General features: G+C 43.9%; 2 protein-coding genes across 4 annotated transcripts in view; one reads left to right on the plus strand and one right to left on the minus strand.

Moving 5' to 3' along the window:
• Positions 1–158: 158 nt before the first annotated feature.
• RHCE (Rh blood group CcEe antigens) lies at positions 159–11,960 on the minus strand. Of its 2 annotated transcripts, XM_068418023.1 has the most exons (12): positions 11,823–11,960; positions 10,062–10,185; positions 9,764–9,799; positions 8,330–8,516; positions 7,955–8,105; positions 7,132–7,273; positions 4,296–4,453; positions 3,862–3,999; positions 3,486–3,616; positions 2,508–2,587; positions 1,300–1,373; positions 159–1,037 (listed from the first exon to the last, which is right to left on the minus strand). In XM_068418023.1, the coding sequence occupies exons 4-12, from the start codon at positions 8,494–8,496 to the stop codon at positions 1,011–1,013; spliced, it is 1,068 nt and encodes a 355-aa protein (XP_068274124.1). In that variant the 5' UTR covers positions 8,497–8,516; positions 9,764–9,799; positions 10,062–10,185; positions 11,823–11,960; the 3' UTR covers positions 159–1,010. The 2 variants fall into 2 exon arrangements, with proteins under 2 accessions (XP_068274124.1, XP_068274123.1); XM_068418022.1 differs by lacking the exons at positions 10,062–10,185; positions 11,823–11,960 and having other exon boundaries at positions 9,764–9,935.
• Positions 11,961–13,358: 1,398 nt separating this feature from the next.
• MACO1 (macoilin 1) overlaps positions 13,359–17,922 on the plus strand; it is a 28,602-nt gene continuing 24,038 nt past the window's right edge. The window contains exon 1 of one of the 2 annotated variants that reach the window (XM_068417789.1): positions 13,359–13,627. In XM_068417789.1, coding sequence (XP_068273890.1) covers positions 13,548–13,627 — 80 coding nt within the window. In that variant the 5' untranslated portion in view covers positions 13,359–13,547. Of the gene's footprint in view, positions 13,628–13,981; positions 14,095–17,922 lie in introns of those variants that run through there. The other variant, XM_068417790.1, reaches the window with a different exon arrangement.

The following is a 17,922-nucleotide window of genomic DNA, read 5'->3' on the forward strand; positions in this document are numbered from 1 at the left end:
CTTAATCCCTAATGCATGAATGGAGGTCAGCAAGCATTACTGCAGTGAGCATCAAAGAACTCATGCTTTGTCTTCAATGTTACATTTTTCCTCATTACTTAATTATTCTTAATAAATAAAAACAATCAAATTTTGACTTTTTTATTATGTAAGCATTTTTGAAAGAGTTTTTCTACGTCAACTATTTTGAAACAAAGAAGAAACACTGAGGATCACAATCCATTTAAAAACAAGGGTTCGTTTGCACAGAATCCTCTGCCTGATCAGGCCCTGGCTCGTGCACCAAAGCCCCCTGCTTGTATCAGAGTAAAACAGCTCAACATAAGACCTTCAGAAATGGTAATGAGTAATACCATTGATTTCAGGGGCACCCTCCACAAGCAGAACAATTTTAACTTCTTGCCATTTGAACATCCAAATAGCCTGAGCCAAGTGATTAGAGATTTTTCTTCAAGCAGTCAGATAACTCAAAGAGTTCAGTCTGGCAAGATGCAGAGTTCTGGCCCTGATCCAGCTCACTCATCAAATCCTTGCTTAACAAGGCCTTCAACACAATTAATTTAGCTTAAAAACAAGTACTTTAATGCTTAGCTACATAAGAATGAGTATGTACCCCTTGAAAAATTATACTTTAAAATACATATTTTGGCTTTTAAACTTGGGAGCTAAAAATACTTTAAAGCTTCCCAGCATTTTGATTGATAAGCCATTACAGCAATGAATGCAGCCAACTTTTTTGTACATATCCTAGAAAAAATATTTAGGGTAAGACCAACAAAGCAGAAAAGCATAATGTTTTGTAAGTTTGCACCTGTAAATTTACACTCTGTATCTTTCAAGAATAACTAGAACAGTGTATTACTAATTTTTTGTGTGTACATTGGGATGGCTTTTTTGGGCCTAAGAATTGATACTTTAGTGCTCTTTCAACCCATCATAGCTATTCATTTTCTCTACTGACAAATAGGGAAATCTTATCTTGCTCAAATCTGTCATCTGGGTTCCTCCATTCAAAATCCAACAGCCAAATGGGGAAACTGTGAAAACAATCATACTTGTATCAGAACATTTTACATGTCAAATCATCATACGAAAAAGGCAATGGAAAACCTTATTAGAAGCTTAGTTTCATCCATTTCTTTTTTCTGTAATTCAGATAGAGCACCACATTCAGCACCTAAAGGTGCCCAAGGCCCTTTTCCCCCCTTTTTTCTTTAATTCAAACACCTAGAGTTCTTCATCAAGGTCAACAAGGTGCTATATATACTCCCACACAGTTAATTTTACATTGAAACTTACCTCCCAATAAAACTGGTCTTCAAAGTACTTTGATACAGGGGTGGTCTTAAACAGTTTGAAGCTTAAGACTAAACCTATTTGGAAAAACACATATATCCAACATAAATATACACATCAGGGAAAGGGAAAGATTGTGTGTAACTGAAGATTTCTTAGTAACACACATCCTAATGTAACATAGATCAAAACACAAATTCAGAACAAAATGCTTCAGCAGAGCCCCTTGGCTCAAGTTGACCTTAAATATAAAGAGAGAAGCTTGCCAGGATCAAGGCTTGTGTTATTAAAAACTAATTACTCTAGGTAAAACCCCATTAAACAGCCTGCCATATTCTAAAAATACATAAAAAATTATTAACTTCTTGCATGAAAAATGCCTGTGTATTTAAAGCAATCAGGCTTATCAGCACTGGTAGCTTGGGATTTCAGATGGAAACATCTAGATTTTTAAACCATTGGTTAAACACTGAATGTTTGATTATTTTAGCTGAATGTTTTTAAAAAATCTGCTTGATTAGCTCAATTTCTTAATTATACTTAAGGTAATGCAAAGGTTTCAGATCAATTAAAGAACAAAAAATCATTTTAAGAGTATATTTCACAGCAATTTTCATCTGTCATTCCTCTTTTATTCAAGATAGAATTAAGAGCTATAGAAAAACAGCAGCTGCCATAAACCAGAATGTCACATGGGAACCACATGAGCCTTGATGATCTTGAACCACTAGTGATCAAAGGCCCAGTGCTTGGCCGATGCAAGCGAGTTACTGACCTTAGTGAAACTCTGCAGATTTATATCAACTGGCCTAAAAAGTGAGAAGCTCTGGATAGCATTTTTCTGTCACTAAGACAATACCCAAATGTAAAAATATTTGCATCCTCACACATCTCCTGTCTGAAATTTGAAGGCAGCTGTTAAGCATCTGTTAAAATAAACTTCACCAATGGAAGAATGGTGCTACAAGGTTATTTATGGTGCATACATCTCTTCTTCAAAAGACTGGCTTTGAAGAGTCCCTGGTATTCATGTTTCCCATGGCTTCTTCTAAAAATAATTTACCTATAGAAACACGCTTCAGAGCCCCAGTTAAACTGGCCTCTTTCTGCAAAGGGTTGCACTGACGTGATAGCAGGTGCAATGAGATGACACACCCCTTGCCCTGAAGAAATGAGGAAGATATTACCGCAACCTGTTTTTCAATACTGACCTGTAATAAAACCTGCTATCAAGGCAAGACTGATGGTCAGGCAGAAGGCACCAAGGTGAATCATGACCGAATAACCCAGTCTGAAAAGCAAAACAAGTGTTTTCACCTTTTACAGTTGCTGAATTTAGCATTAAGACTGCGAATGAACCTGTATCTACACAGCGTTTTACATCAAAACCTCTCAGAAAAATTCTGTTATTCTTGAATCTCTCTGGAGCTGCAGTTAGATGTTTTAAGAGATCCTATCAGAAGCCTAATACAGACTTCAGAGGACATATTTTGCCCTTAGAAACCATCACTGTGGTACTAAAACTTCATTAAATTTGTTTGTTTCAATAAGAATATGATGAGAAGTGTAAGGCCGTTACGCTGCACTGTGATTCATTCCTGCATAAACTGAGAGAATCAGAGGACTTCTTGTATGGCATGACATGAGCTTGATTTGCAAAAACGAGATGCCAGTGCCAGATCAAAACAACCTATGGAGAATATCCTTAACTGAGCCCTTCACCTTTTGCAGGGTATGTCCCCAAGTATATTTTCCAGTTCAGTGTCCAGACTGGCTTTAGTCCAAACTGGCATTCTTGCCCCTAACTCAGAGTTAAAGCCTCACTCGAAGATAAATGCTGTATTAGCATACAAAGCTCCCCAAAACACACCACAAAAGCCAAAATGAGCCTTGGAAGGATGCACACACCCAGCCTTAATCTCCTATGTCTGCTGTATTTAATACCCTATTAAAAGGGAGACAGAAAACAGGACCAAAAGCTAATATTAAAGTTTTGATCCAAAGTCTGCTCAACACTGAAAGTTGTTTTTACTGACTTTTTGGACTTCAGAGATTATCTCAGGTTATCTGGTATAAAACGATTTATCTGTGATGACGTTCAGGCTTTCTGTATGTATGAGAACTCTTCTCAAGGCATACTACAATAGTGATTAGCTAAGCTTATCACTTAATAGCAAGAATTTATGTACCTTGGTAAATTGGTCCAGTTTTTTATTATGAAGAGAACGACCTCGGCAAGAGCTCCAAGCACACCAGGCAAACCAAAAGTGAAATGAACTCCAGAAGTATCATGAATCTTGAGAGCAGGATTCAGGCATCTCTGGGAAGAAGAAAAGGTTTAAGTAAGTGATACACCAAAACACAAGTTGATAATAGCATATTGTCTAGTGCAGACCTAGAAAATGAACTTTGGTCTTGCAAGTCGCAATCCCACGCTCTGCTCATAGGACTTGAGGTTTCCTAGCTTTAACCTCTTTGAAAGAGACGTTTCCCTTGAGGTATCCTACATTGGAAAAGAAGTTTATAAAGCTTATATAAAAACTAATTTCAGGTTTTGAGTATTACCTGTAAACAGTAAGATCCTAATATGGTTATCACACTGGCAAGCAGACCCAAAATCATTGCAATCCAAGGATAATCGATGCTGTGTGCTGCATAACCAACAGTGACCCCACCAGCAAGTACTGCACTGTGGATATGAGTCTGTAAAATAAAACAACAAAAACACGGAGTGAGAATTCAGTCATCACTTATCTTATAGCAGCCCAATATCACAGATTGCTATTCTCAGGCAAGTGCAATCTCTTTAGGGTGAATCTGGGCCTTTGTATACTGTAAATTACAATCCGTGAACATAATTGCTATGTTGACTGTCTAATGATGACTGTCAGGCTGAAAACCCAGACTTGTTTTATTTAATAGCTATTATACTTTCAGTGTATTACTGAGAGTAACAGAAAAGTATCTTCTCCGTGCAGTGATTTTCTCTCATGTCTTACCATTCTGAATTTTCCATCTTTTGTGGTCAGAGCAGACAACATGAAGGCAGTTACAGCACTCACTGCAAGGGCGAAGTAGGTGTTGTAGATTGCTTTGCTCTTGTTCACAGCTAGTACCGAATTGAAGCTTGTCCAGAATACCCAGAGAAAGAGAGTACCTTGGAGACAAAGACAAGCAGCTATTATTACCTGCTCTAAAACACAGTGAATCCATCACCGGCTGTCTCTGGAGGGCTCCAGCCCACATTTTGCATTCACTACAATTCCCACATTGTAAACAAAGGATAACACTTCACAATGCAGACAGCTCTGCCAGTTACCTTCTATACCAACACCTCATCAGAAACACCACTGTAATGTCAGACACACAGCCAAGGCACAGCTCTACTGGCATCTGGCTGGTCCTTCACAGAGGTGAAGGTAGGATGCTCTTTTCAAGAACACCTTTAATATCAGCTTTGTCCTATCTATCATCCCCTTAAATGCAGGTTCAGATTCAAGTGGGAACAATTCCACTGTTGATTTCCAAACAATCAGCATCCTGCCTGTTCTGCACAGGCACCAGGGGCTTGCTCCTTGGCCAAAACTTCTGCTCTGGAACTGTGGAATAACTGTTCAAAACCAGCTGCAAGAGAGAATGAAAGTAAGCCAAGGAGGAAGAGAAAACAGCTCACATGGTACAAATCACCTTAAAGAAATCCAAAATGCACTTTGGAATGTCTTTTACCTTGGCTGCCAGTACGACTGGTACTGATTGTCTTGCTGCCTGGCAGGGTTTGAAGAGAAAAAGAGGATGAACTGGATGGTAAGAACAGAAATCCCCCCTACTAGGATTGCTCTAGAGGAGGGCTAAAGACTGAAAGCAACCCAGCTTGAGCTGAGATGATCGTGCTTCACCAGCTCAGCTACACACAACTTAACTTTCTTGTTATTTGTGAGTTATCTACTGCATAGCTACACTCCCTAGTACATGGGTCCAAAAGAACAGTTCACTTTCCTGCTGTAAGATCACTGCACAGTGTCACACTTTCATGACCACAGAGGCTTCACTAACAATAGGAATGAGAACAGGTTCTTCTGCCTCTATGGCCTGGGCCCTAATTGTCAGCATTTAGGAATCTCAGCCTCTATAAAACAAGTTCACTGCTTGGCAGGACACATCTTTTCCCGTGTGGATGTGGATACACACGCACAGATGAAATTCCAACCAGCAGAGGGAAGTAGGTGGCCTCACACTAAGTCAAGTTGGACCTCGGATTTCAATCTGTGCCTCTGCTCCCTGAGTTGTGCATAGCTCTGAGTGCACAGATGACAACACAAACAAACAACAGTTTATTTTGCCTTGTCTGGTCATTATTTTTTGCTGTCAACTTCCACAGCTAATGTTCTGTTCTCCATGCCACAGAGGTACTAGACCCTTGTGCAATTCACCTGACAGTAAAATTTGAAGTGTTTTTGTTCAAGTCAATTAAGAAGTGACACAGGCATTGTCACTATAAAGCACAATGGTTAAATCCAGCTTCTAGCAAACCTGGCAGCTACTGCTTTTGTACAAGCTTATTGTGGCTCCTTGAAATCCAATTTCCATTGCTAATTTTCACCCTTTCAGTGCACCAAGGCAGTGATAGCCATGCCTCTCATATAGAAGAGGCCGTTTTGGCAATTCAAAACCTATAGTAGCAGTGAGGACTGGTGGAATGATCCGTACTATGACAATCTTATTCCCATTGATTAGGTAGTTAGTCAGTCATTAAAAAAAAATCTACTAATGCCACCAAAGCATTCTTATGAGTACCTGATCAGCTATGGAAACAAGTGTCACAATATGAGTCCAAATATGGGTGAAGATCTCAGCGCCCTTCACACAGCCCTCAGAAGCAGGATGCAAAAAGGAACTATGAGGAATTTGCCTGCTCAGTTGCTCCTTCCTACCCAGGTTACCTCAGGAATTTTTCAAGACGTGGCAATACAATTATTCCAAATAGCAAGCAGTTGGTTGTAGCAAGCTGCATTACAATTATAATGAAGCCTTAACAGTGTCTTGATGAGTTAGATTAAAATACTGATCTCCTCAAATTCTCCAGCAAGAACTCCAGGGACGCAAAAGAGCAGCATTTAAATTTCTCTTTCCCTAAACTGGGCAAAGACTGACTGAGAACTAGACTCTGTGGGCCTTCGCAGAAAGATCTTAGTTCAGCTGGTGGCAGTTACACAACAGAAGTCATGCTAATAAAGAAACCAAATTGCTTCTTTAAGGAAAAGAATGGATCTTCTATACATTCAGCCTATCATCACTCAGATCCTTTCTCGTGTGCCTGTCTGTATCATATTCCCCACCCTTCATAGGCTTTTATCTTTTCATTTACATCACTAGGCAGGGACCGCCTTTTTATATCTCTGTACAGCACCTTGCCAAACCAAACTGAGCCTTGGCCCCAGCTGGGAGCTGTAAGCACTACTGAAATACCAGTAATGCCCTCAACTTTGGTGCAAGAATCCCTTACCAATATGCCTATACAACCCCAAAGGGGACAACTTAGCTGGGAGAGGGAAGGGTTAACCTGGCATAGCCTTTATGCTGAGACTGACAAAAGCAAACTAAGCCACAGCCGTTGCAGGAGTGGCTTATATGCCTGGTAGGAAACATGCTGAGACTCACCAACTCATTGTCAGAAACCACGAACCACAGCAGCAGCAGTTCTCTATGCTTGGCTGCATTCAGACCTGCACTTTGGATACAAAAGCTTCAGAGTGCTGTGGCCAGCCCCTAGAAACATTCCTTATGTTCTCAGTGCAATTTTTTCCTCCAAATGAGATGTTAAAGCAAATGCCTTACCCAACGCTGACAATAAATCCGACTTTGGGGTACTGGAATTCTTCTCAGACCTTGGTGATGGCTCAGAGAAGCGTGAGGAAACTGCCAGACCAAAGTAGGCTCCAAACAGGTGAACATGCATCATGCTGATATTGTCTGGAACCTGTATCAATACAATAATCAAATTTGTGGTTTATTTCATCCCACGGGAAGCCTTTGGTGCAGTTCCTGATATAGTTGCTCACGTAACCTCCCTATAAGCTATTCATTTTCACAGTCCCGCAGTTTATGCATAAGTTATTTATGTGAGATTAACTTATCTGAATTCAGTGCAGCTCATAAACACACAATTCACATACAGAGAGTTTGCAGTATGTTTACATTGTACATTAAATGCAGGTCTGATTCTGCTGCCCAGACTGGGCTGGTATACCATTCACACTGGAAATCTTCCAGACTGAACTGACACAGGGAGGGGGTAAAGTTTAAAGGTAATTAGTGCCTTAGCATAGGTCAAGGCTTCCATTCACGTGTTGGGGATGGTCAGGGCATCGGCAAGGCGAAACGCACTCCATCCCAATCCATCAGATCAGCTTACCCTTTAAGGCCAAGAAACAGCCAATTATGCAGATACAGAGTATGCAGGGTTTGGAGTTCGATGGGTTTAAGTATAGTCCCAAAGTCAGACTTAATCTCTTCACGAAAACATAGCCACAATATAACTGAGATGAGATAAAACACACTGATGTTCCTGTCAGCAGAGCACTAACAAACCACCAAAAGGCAACATTCCAAAGTCCCAGTGAAACTTTCCCCCACGTGCCAGGAAATCATACTACTGTACCTGCAGGAATGTGTTGTTGATCCATCTGCTCAGATGGAAAACTATTATCTCCACAACTGTCATCAGAATTAACTGCACAGGATTAGTCTTTCCAAGAACAGCTCCAGTGGAGATGACCACAGCAGTCATACTCACAGCAGCCTTTGTTATTCTGCAATAAAAGAAAGAAAAAAACAATTCTGTATTAGGACCCCACCAGGGCCAAGAAAGAAAGAATGGCAGAGAGTAAAATGTACTTAAAAACCCAAAGCCTTCTAAAATGTCTGCAAATATGACTGGGCTAATTCACAAATAGGTCTACATAACAAGGCATTATCCTCCACAAAGAGCACTCAGCAGTTCTAGATTATTCCAATTCCAACACAAACTAATTACCTTTTCAGACCATCTTCATTTTCCCTTTGAAGAAGTAAAACTAATAAACCTTCTACCAGCACAGAGCACTGGACACCAAGTACAACGATCAGGAGGATGAATCCAGTGCTGCTAAAGCCGTATCTTTTCAGAAACGTCAGGAAAAAGCCAAATCCAAAAATCACCATGTGGTTGACATCTTGAAAAGCTGCACGACAGAAAAGACCAAGACAGCAGTGAAGTTATTAATGCAGACTGGATTTCTGGCTAAAAAAAATTAAATAAATAATGACAATTAAATAAGCAGCCTTCCAATAAAAATTCAGGTGCCATTATTATTTAGTACTTGTAAAGAATTCCAGAGCCTGCTTTCTAATCCATAAGTAATCAGAAAAACAATACCCTTGACCCCAAATTTATTTTTACAAAGTGATCAGAATGGATGCCATAGGATGGGGGCTGAGGGGTCAAAAAGTACGACAGAAATGAAGTAAGTTTAGCAATTAAATCTGGATGTTCATTTTTCCTGAGGTGAATTTAAAGAGCTTAAGTTGGACTTTTCAGGCAGAGTTACTGTGAATTAGTGCTGATTCATTCCTTGACGGCATGAGGGAAGAAATGAGTTACAAAGAGAAGCCTGTATGATGTCCTCATCTGGGTAGAAGGAACAGAAATAGCAGTAGGGAGAGTTTAATATGGAAACCAGCAAGTTGCATAAAGGGTAGAGGCTGTCCAAGGTATAAGCTCTTGGGTCTGTAGGCCTGGAAGCGTCCCCTGGGACGTGCTAACAGTCATATTCTCAATATGGTTGTGCCGGCCTCTACATACAGTAAAATATCAAACTGCTAGTAAGCAGATCTCATTTTCTGAGCTATAAAACAGGGAGGGTAACACAAGAATGTCCTGAGGATTAATCAGCTCATATTTGCACAACACTGTAAATATGTTACACGCTATGGCCGTAGCATAATCTGCTAATACATTCCTTCGATCAATGCACAAAGTACACCTCCAGAACACATTTAAGCCCTTAATTCCACTGTATTCACTTCATTTATTTACATCAAGCATTCAAATGGAAAATACTGCCACCCTGAATCCTTACTCCGTAGCACAACGATACCTTTGCATGCCAAGACCTCACAGAGTTAGGCACTTAACACAGCCCAGTGCATGCCCTCAGATGTTTGTTATAGGAGTCAAGATTACCACAAGCAGGCAGCAGAAAACAGACCAGCAATGCAATTTAGTATCATTCATGTCTTCCTTCACTGTCTTTGCTTTGATATAAATAAACACACACCATACATGGCAAGATAGGGTACTCAAAGGGCAGTTAAACACAGTCTATGTCTCACTAGCAAATACACAAACCTTCTGAATCCCACCTCTGCTGTACTGCAAAATAAAAGCAGGCATTAACACTTCCTTCCACAGCAAGGCTGACGATCTTACCTGGGTAGGAGATGCTTGATCTGGATGGACCATCACCTGAGAACAAAAAGTAAAAGAGGACGATGAAAACAGCTTCCAGAAAAAGGATTAGCCATGGCACGCTGTTTCGGAAGTTGGGGTAATTAGAAGACATTGTGCACTAGACTAATATTTTTTCTATAAAAATGTTCCAGTAACCTCAAACCAATAGAAAGGAGGTGTGGGGGGGCAGGAATAAAAACTCAGAGAGATAAAAAGCCCAAGAGGCGTCAGCAAGGAACACTTCCTTATCTGTGGCATGTCAGGAGCCCAAACTTACCACAACTGCCATGGGCTGAACTCAAAAGTACTCATGAACACAGACGTATCAAATGGTCAGTACTGTAATGCTCCAGGATACCATCCACACAGCACTTCAGCTGCTGTAGAGCCTTACACATCAGCTAAATGGCAAGTAGAGAAGAACAGGGACTCATAAGAGTAGGATGTTGAAGTTTCTATTAAACTATTATTTATTTACACTGCTCGTACCCATCCTAGACCCAAGTCCCTTCATACAAAGGTCGGGGAAGGTCCCGTAGAGATTCTCAGTGTCATTCTTGGCTGGGTTAGGTTACAGCTCTACACCCACGTCCCACAACAATCCTTCTCACACGTGATGAATCCAACCCACTGCCAGAGAATCAAGAATCTCTGGACATGTAAAGGAGATGTAGCATTTCCTATGCTACTTGTCAGCTCGGTCTATTGTTTATAGCACAGCTATGGAAACAGCTACACTGAACACTCTGGAAGACCTTGGTAATCCCCAGGCCGGGAAGTCACAGGCAGACAGCACCATTCAGAGCGCTGCAGGCTTTTAATTGAGAACCAAACCACAGACCTGCACCCTCCTGAGTCTTTAATTCAGACCCAGTCGTCATCTGGAAGTGCATCAACTTCTATTACCATGTTGTGGCTACGAGGTACCTGTTGCCTTATGGCTTCTGAGCCTTTTGGTAAGGCACAGGATTTTGTTGTCGGTTTGTTTTTTTTTTTTTTAAACAAGGAGCCATTAGAATGAGCATTTTGGGTACACGAGCAGGGCTGTACGGTAGAAGCTAACTGTGTTCAGTATATCCCTTGCACAGACATCGTAATTTGTTAGATAAGATTATTTGGCTGTTGAGGACAGAGAATTTATGAATCCATAATATGAACATTACTATCTTTTCAGTATTCACTGTGCTTTTGGTAAACTGAACATTTCGTTGCTCAAGTAGTCCAGGAGATTAAAGTACTGTAATTATGCCTCAGACTGTCTACTTTCAGGCCATTCCAAATTGAGTGCTGTGTTTGCGTGCTGGGGTTTGAGGTAGTAACAATGCATTAAAATGGGTAGAAAGCCACCTACTGGTGACAGAAATATGTATCAGACAAAAACATATGCAGAAAAAATCCAGTTCATTTATATTTTAGGATATTCCTCCTGCAAACCCAGGCTATATAGCACAATAATAGTTTTCAAGCCATCTGTGAAAGGCTGGTATTTGTGGTGATAACTTGCACCTTCCTCACAGGCAATATCAAATTGCTTTACCAGCTTTTACTGAGGCCTAATAAAACCGTAAGTTAAGTATCCTTCCCCCATCTCAGGAACTCCTAAACAATATTCAGAGGACTTTCCTAGACGTGCAGAGAGCTGCCCTGACTTCAGAAAAATCCCGATGCAGAAAGACCTACATTCAGCTCCTTTTCATGGGAATTCTGTGACCACGTGGGTAATTCAGACAGAACCAGAATGCCTGGTGAACTTTCTCTAGACAAGAAAAAGATAACAGCTGAAACAGCAATTTAGGAATTGATTTAGCCAACTGATGCAGTGTCTTTGTGTGGTTTATAAATGCAATAGATCTAATTAGCTCTCATGTGTTTCCCACAAGACAAACCCTGAGGACTCATACCCAGGATAAGAATGACCCAGAACTCCTTCCACCATTTTGCCCTGGTCAAATGAACACAATTAGCTCTTTTGACACTCATTACCAAATCCCATCAGCGCTAACACTCATGGAAAATATGCCAAAGGCTAGGAATTTACCCGTGTTTTTCCCTCAGGATGACAAGCCACACTGTAAATGCTGATGCTCGGATTTCCAGCTTAAACTCCCTCCCAAACAGAAAGACCTAAGCTCATTGATCTCAGACAGAGCGAAATACAAAATAACTTTCAAATTAAAGCTCCACTACCAACAAAACGTCCCCATCGGCTCAGCCAAGGGGCCAGCAGCCTCCTGTGCACTCCTCTGTGCCAGTTTTAACGCCGTATCGGGACCCACAGCCCTCAGGCTCAGCCCAGCATGGCGTGACCCTCGCTCAGGGAGTCCCGTTATGCCCCAGGGAGGCGAGGCAGGACCGTGGCACCCAGCCCAGCTCCGGGCAAGGCCGGAGAAGACAAGGCAGCAAGGAGAGACGCGGGATGCCCGGGGCACCGCCACCCTCCGGTCAGCCAAAGGGCGGGCGGGGGGACAGGCCGCGCTGGCGGCCGCCCTCAACCTCGGTATCCGCCATTGGTTTCCTCACGGTTTCCACAGTCCAAGGGGGGCCACAGGCCTTGGGGCGAGGGCTCGGCCGAGCGGCCCCCGGGGAGGGGAGGCTCAAAGCCCGGGCCCCGGGCCCTAACCGGCGGCAGCGGCGCGGGAAGGGGGCGGTGCCCGGCCGTGACTAGGCAGCCCCGGGCGGCGGCAGCTGCGGCGGGATCGCCCCGCCCCTCTTCCCCCATTGGCTGAACACCCGCCCCTCCCTACTGGCCTCCCTTAGGGACTAGCCTCCCATTGGCCGAAGGCTGCCTTCCCTCATGGCCTCTGATTGGCCCATCTCCAGCCACCGTCCGTCTTTGGGCCGAGCGGGGAAAGAGAGCCCAAAGTCGCCCCGCCCCTTAGACTTCCTGCGCCGCGATTGGGCCGATCGCTTGTCACTCTGTTGTATACGCTCTTTATTGGCTGGAGGAGACCGTCAGTCACTCTGAGGGTTCCCCCTCTCCGGTGAGCCGTCACCGTAGGGCCGCGCTGTGGGGGAAGCGCAGGGCGCGGCGGGCTGCCTCCCCCTCCCTTTGCACCCTGAGACTGAGCTTTCCGTTTCCTAGCAGCCTATTTGTCACCGAGGCTGTCAATCAAGTGTGAGGGGCGATACTTGAGTGCTACGGTGACAGAGGAAATTGAGCCCTCCTTCTTCCGTTTCCGAGTGGATAGCTGAGCTGTCCTTTTATTTCTATTTGCCTGTTTCATTGGGCAGTCTTGCTGTCGATCACAACACGGGGCGGGAACCAGCCCAGAAGGACAGTAGGCGGGAGGGGAACAAAACCTACTCGGGGATTGGTCCACAAGCCATCAATCCACGAATTCTTCTCTTTGACGTGGCCGTCAATCAAGGGCGTGGGCGGGCCACCCGGCAGCGTGGGGCGGGACCAACTTTCTGATGCCGCGATGGGCCTCCTCGGCCGTCCGTCTGCCTTTCCCCGCTGCCGATTGGTCGAGCACGCTGTCATTCAGGCGGGGTCAGCCGTTTGATTGGGGAATGCCAGGGGGGTTGGGGTTCCGCGCGGCGGCTGCGCGGGGGGACGGGGCGGGGAGGGACGGGCCAGGAATTATTTTTATTTCTTTGTTTCCCGGGGAAAAAAAAAAGAAAAAATAATAAAAAAAAAGCCCCGCGCGAGGGAACCCTCCGCGGGGGCGGATGGTGCTGCCGTGACCGGGGCGGGCAGTGGCAGCGCGGGGCCGGGACGCGCGGCGAGGCCGGCCGGGCCGGGCCGGAGGCGGCCGGGAGGATGAAACGGCGGAGCGCGGACTGCAGCAAGCTGCGGCGGCCGCTCAAGCGGAACCGCATCACCGAGGGCATCTACGGCAGGTACCGAGCGGCCGCCGCAGCGGGTGGGAGTGGTGGGGAGGGGGGGAACGCGCTGGCCCGGTCCCCTCGCACCCCCGTCCCCTCAGCGGGTCCCCGCTGCTCCGCCCCCCGCCCCTGTCAGCGGGGCCCGCGCGCGACATGGCGCCCCGTCTCCCCTCAGGCGTTGCCCTGCCCCGCCCCGCGGCCTGGTTGCGCCGTTGCTAGGCCGCGCCGGCCCCTCCGCCGCCCCCTCGGCCGCTCCCGGCTATGGCGAGGCGTCGGGGCCGGGGGAGAGCGCGGGGTGAGGGGGGAGCTGCTGGCCAAGGTCCTGTCGGCGCTGCCTGGAGGAAGCAGCGAGGAGCCGGTGGGAGCCTGCTCCGGGGCTGCACACCGTGCGGTGGGGCGGAGGGCCCTCGCCGCCCTGTCTCCAGCGGGAAGTTGTCTCCACGGAAGTTGTCTCCCGTCTCCATGGCTGGGCTTTCCCAGAGGTACTAAACCTGCGTGCTGCGGTGGTTCGACAGTGGCAGCGTGGCAGAGCAGGCCAGCCTGTGGGCTGCTGGCCTTCGGCGGGCGGCAGGCTCTCGTGCTAAGGTTCAGAAACTTGGTTTTCACGTGGTGGTGAAGGTACCTGTGCCGTGGCCTCTGCAGTGGAAGCACATGAGAGCGATAGGTGTAGCAGCGAGGGATGTGAGCAAGAACTCGTGTGGGTGATGCCTGGAGCAGGGATGGATGGCCTTGGGGTGGTGAAAACACAGTGGGTATCTGCTCGCCTCTGACCTACGAAATGAGAAAGGAAACGAGTGAAATGAGATCCATGTTCTTAGGCACGGGATGTACCTTATCGGTGTCTTGGAATAAAAGCATGTGTTTACATGCAGAACGCACTAAAACACCGATTCCTCAGCATTTGCTTGTTGTGAGCATATTTTAAAGAGTATTTTAGAGCTTTACCTTCCTGAGTACCTAAGGATGCTAAATTTTATATAAAATACAATAATTATGCCTTTCTGGATAAAGAGGAGTTTGGTTTAGTAGAGGCTGGAAAGCTGGCTTTTGAAAGTTACAGTAGGCATAACGTCCCATTTCTGTCTCTAGTTCAGTTGAGGTTTATCTGTGCAGCGGCTGGAAACTTGAGCAAACTCATACAATGCAGATGTTAGCTTGGCATAAGGGGAACAGTTGATCGTGAGCTCCGACTGTAACAAAATTGTCACAATATAGTGCTTATCCTAGTCGTAGTGAATCACTGCTTGAGAGTAGAGGGCATCTTGTTGCTTTGGACTCTCAGGTTTTGAGAAAACAGAGCTTGGAATGTTAAAGAAAAAAACATCCATTGCTTACAGGTTAATATTAAAGATGACTAGTCTTAGGAAAATAACTCAAATGTAAGCAATTCCTTATATAATTACTTAGTTTTCAAAAGTCATTCAAAATCACATGCTCTCCGTTACCTTTGAGGTGACTGGCTGGAAAGATGGGGTGAGAGAAGGAGGGAAAACCAGAAAAAGATGAGAAGAACACCAGATGATGAGTGTGTTCAGCATGTAGACCTGTGGTAGCTGCGTGAACAGCTAATAGAGGCATCTGGCTTCTTGTACTAACTCCTCCTGGAATGCTTTAGTTCTGAAATAGGATTTTTAGCCTTTGTTTCACGTGGCATTTTGATAAACAGAAGTAGTCAGTGACTTCAAAGTAAGAAGTCAGAAGAGAAGAGAAACTCTTTGGAAATCTAGCCAGAGAGAGGTGCTGCTACGTGGATTGTGACTCTTTCTCTTGGGGTTTTTGCTCTCCTTCTCCTTTTTTTTTTCTTTTTTATGTGAGAAGCTAGCTTCTCATATAACTATAGATTTCTAAATTCTTGTAATTACTATAGTTATTTACTCAACTTATCTTAATTGTCACCATCAGCTTACACAAACCCAGTAAATAATTATCAGTAGGTAGCATCACAGTGTTATATGCAAAGCAGCTAGGCTGAACAAACAGCATGATTGAGATACTTAACTCTTGTAGGATTTTTGTTTGCTTTTGAAATTAAGACCAATCTTCCCATCCTTGTTCCCTCTCCAATCTTCCAACACAGAGCTAGGCCCAGCTGTCCCTAACAGACACATGTGAGTGTAGTTGAGAGCTGCAAAGCTGAAGAGTTTTGGAGCAGGTGAAGCAATGGAAGAATTGTCCTGCAGTAAAACTCTGGTGGCAGGTTCTCTGCATGTGTGTAAATCTGAAGCAAATTATAAGAAGCGATAGAAAACTAATTTCTAGTCACAGAACAGTTAGAAATGCAAAATCCTGGGTTGCATTGAAAAATATGAGTATCCTGTCTCCCTGAACAGTAATTTTTTTGCTAACTTCTGCAGTATCCTTTTTAACAGTTTTATCTAAGGGTTCACAGTCTTTCTTACTTAAAACTTTACAGCTGTGGTTCTTTAAAGTCCTTTCCCCAACATTCGCTACCCAAATTAAACGGACTGTTTGGCCTCAGCCCTTCATAAACACTTTCAAAATTATTCCTGACCAATCTTCCCCCCACCCCTTCCCCACCAAATTTTTAACAGCTGCCCTCCCTATTCTTCTTTAGACTGCTTTTTCCATTCTGCTCTTTTTCTTTCCTTCTGCTTTTGGCCTTTTTTACCCGTGTTTTCCCTTTCAGTTTAGTTTTACTCCCCATCTACAGCTCTAAGGTACCTCAGGCTGCGTACAAGCGCTGCGTGACACGGCATGCCAGCACTGCCATTAGCAGCTTTGCTCCCGTGCACTGCGACTGAAGCCTTGGATGCCAGTGGTGCAGTATCACACCTTCAAGTGAATATTGCTGCCTGTGCTCTGAAAAACCTGATGAATCCTGATCTAATATTGTGTGCAAGCGCAAGAAAGACTTGTGCTATTTAGAAGTATTGCAGTAACTGTGGAAAGAATGTTATTATAATTAAAACATAACTGTGCTTTCAATAGATCTTCAAAACCAACAAACTAATGGTTGGAATTGTGAGATCTCTTGTTTTTTCCACAGTGTATGTTCAAAACTTTGCCTTTTCACTTCTTAAGCTACCCGTTGCCATTGTTTTACAATGCTCGAGTGATTAACATCTTATACCTTTGACAGTGTGCATGCATTAAAGCCTTAATTGTTAATTAAAGTATTCATTGCAGCTTGTCATCAGTTCGGCAATTAAAGTTCACTTGTTACTGCTTGTTTCTAAGTCTTCCCAGTCCTCATCCTTGATCTATTTAAAATCCTTCAGCTTTATTGCTGATACTGCTTGTTTTGGCTCTACTGAGTCATATTGGCACTGGCTACCAATTTTGTAGCTGGTTAAGTTTCAAGATGAATTCCACATGTTATTGGCTTAACTTCCACATCAGCTGACTTATGCTCTGTATCATAGATTTCCTGACAATAGTCCTTAAAACACTCTATGTGCCTTTAGTATTAGGATTTTTTTTTTTTAGCCTTATATATTTATTGCCCTTTATCACAGGCAATACCTGGGCTGGCAGCCAAGTGAGTGCCTGGGAGGATGTGTATGTGTCTGTAATCTCCAAGTGGTTACTGAGATACCCACGGATGGCATAAAGGCAGCCTGTGCCCCTGGGCGTCTCGTGCTGGGCAGCATTTCTTGATACCGTGATCCCTTTGCTAGGATACTCCTGTGGTTCTGTATCCCACCTAACTTCTAATGTGGCTTATTTCCAAGGACTTAATTTTTGACTCTGCTGACAGCCAAATAAACTGTAAGGAAAAACAGTTCATTACTATCTCCAGGAACGTGGCCTTTTTTTAGGCTTTTTTTTTTTTTTTTTTAATCCATAATGATTCTTCCTACTGATTTATTCTGGCACTTTTTTTATAAGCTTTCTATATGGGGAAAAACATTTTCTTCTCAACCTGCCCTGGAGGTCTGTAACAAACCAGCAGTGCTACCTTTTATGAGTTTAACTTAAATTCAGGTCTCAAATCTAATTTGGCTTATGTTTAAATGTGTTCTACTGCATCAACCCCAATGGTACATGTAATATTGCTTCCCCCTGCCAGTGACTTTCATTCTCTGCACACTGCAATTCCTTTAGCTTTATTTTATGTGTTCTGGACTCGGGTGTTTTCAGCTGAGTTACCACAGTGGGCTAACAGTTTCTCTTGTTTCCGTACTACAATGCTGATTGCTGATTATATGCCTGGGGTTCAGCAGCCTATTACACTTGCTTCCAGAATTACTGTAAGAGTTTTCTATTTTATCTTCCTTTACTTACATTTCCGTAGTTCAATGATTGATACATTCTGTGAAAGATCAAGACACTGAATAAGTAGTCAGGGA

The sequence above is a fragment of the Nyctibius grandis genome, chromosome 24, assembly GCF_013368605.1.
Source record: "Nyctibius grandis isolate bNycGra1 chromosome 24, bNycGra1.pri, whole genome shotgun sequence".
Classification (NCBI taxonomy): Eukaryota; Metazoa; Chordata; class Aves; order Nyctibiiformes; family Nyctibiidae; genus Nyctibius; species Nyctibius grandis.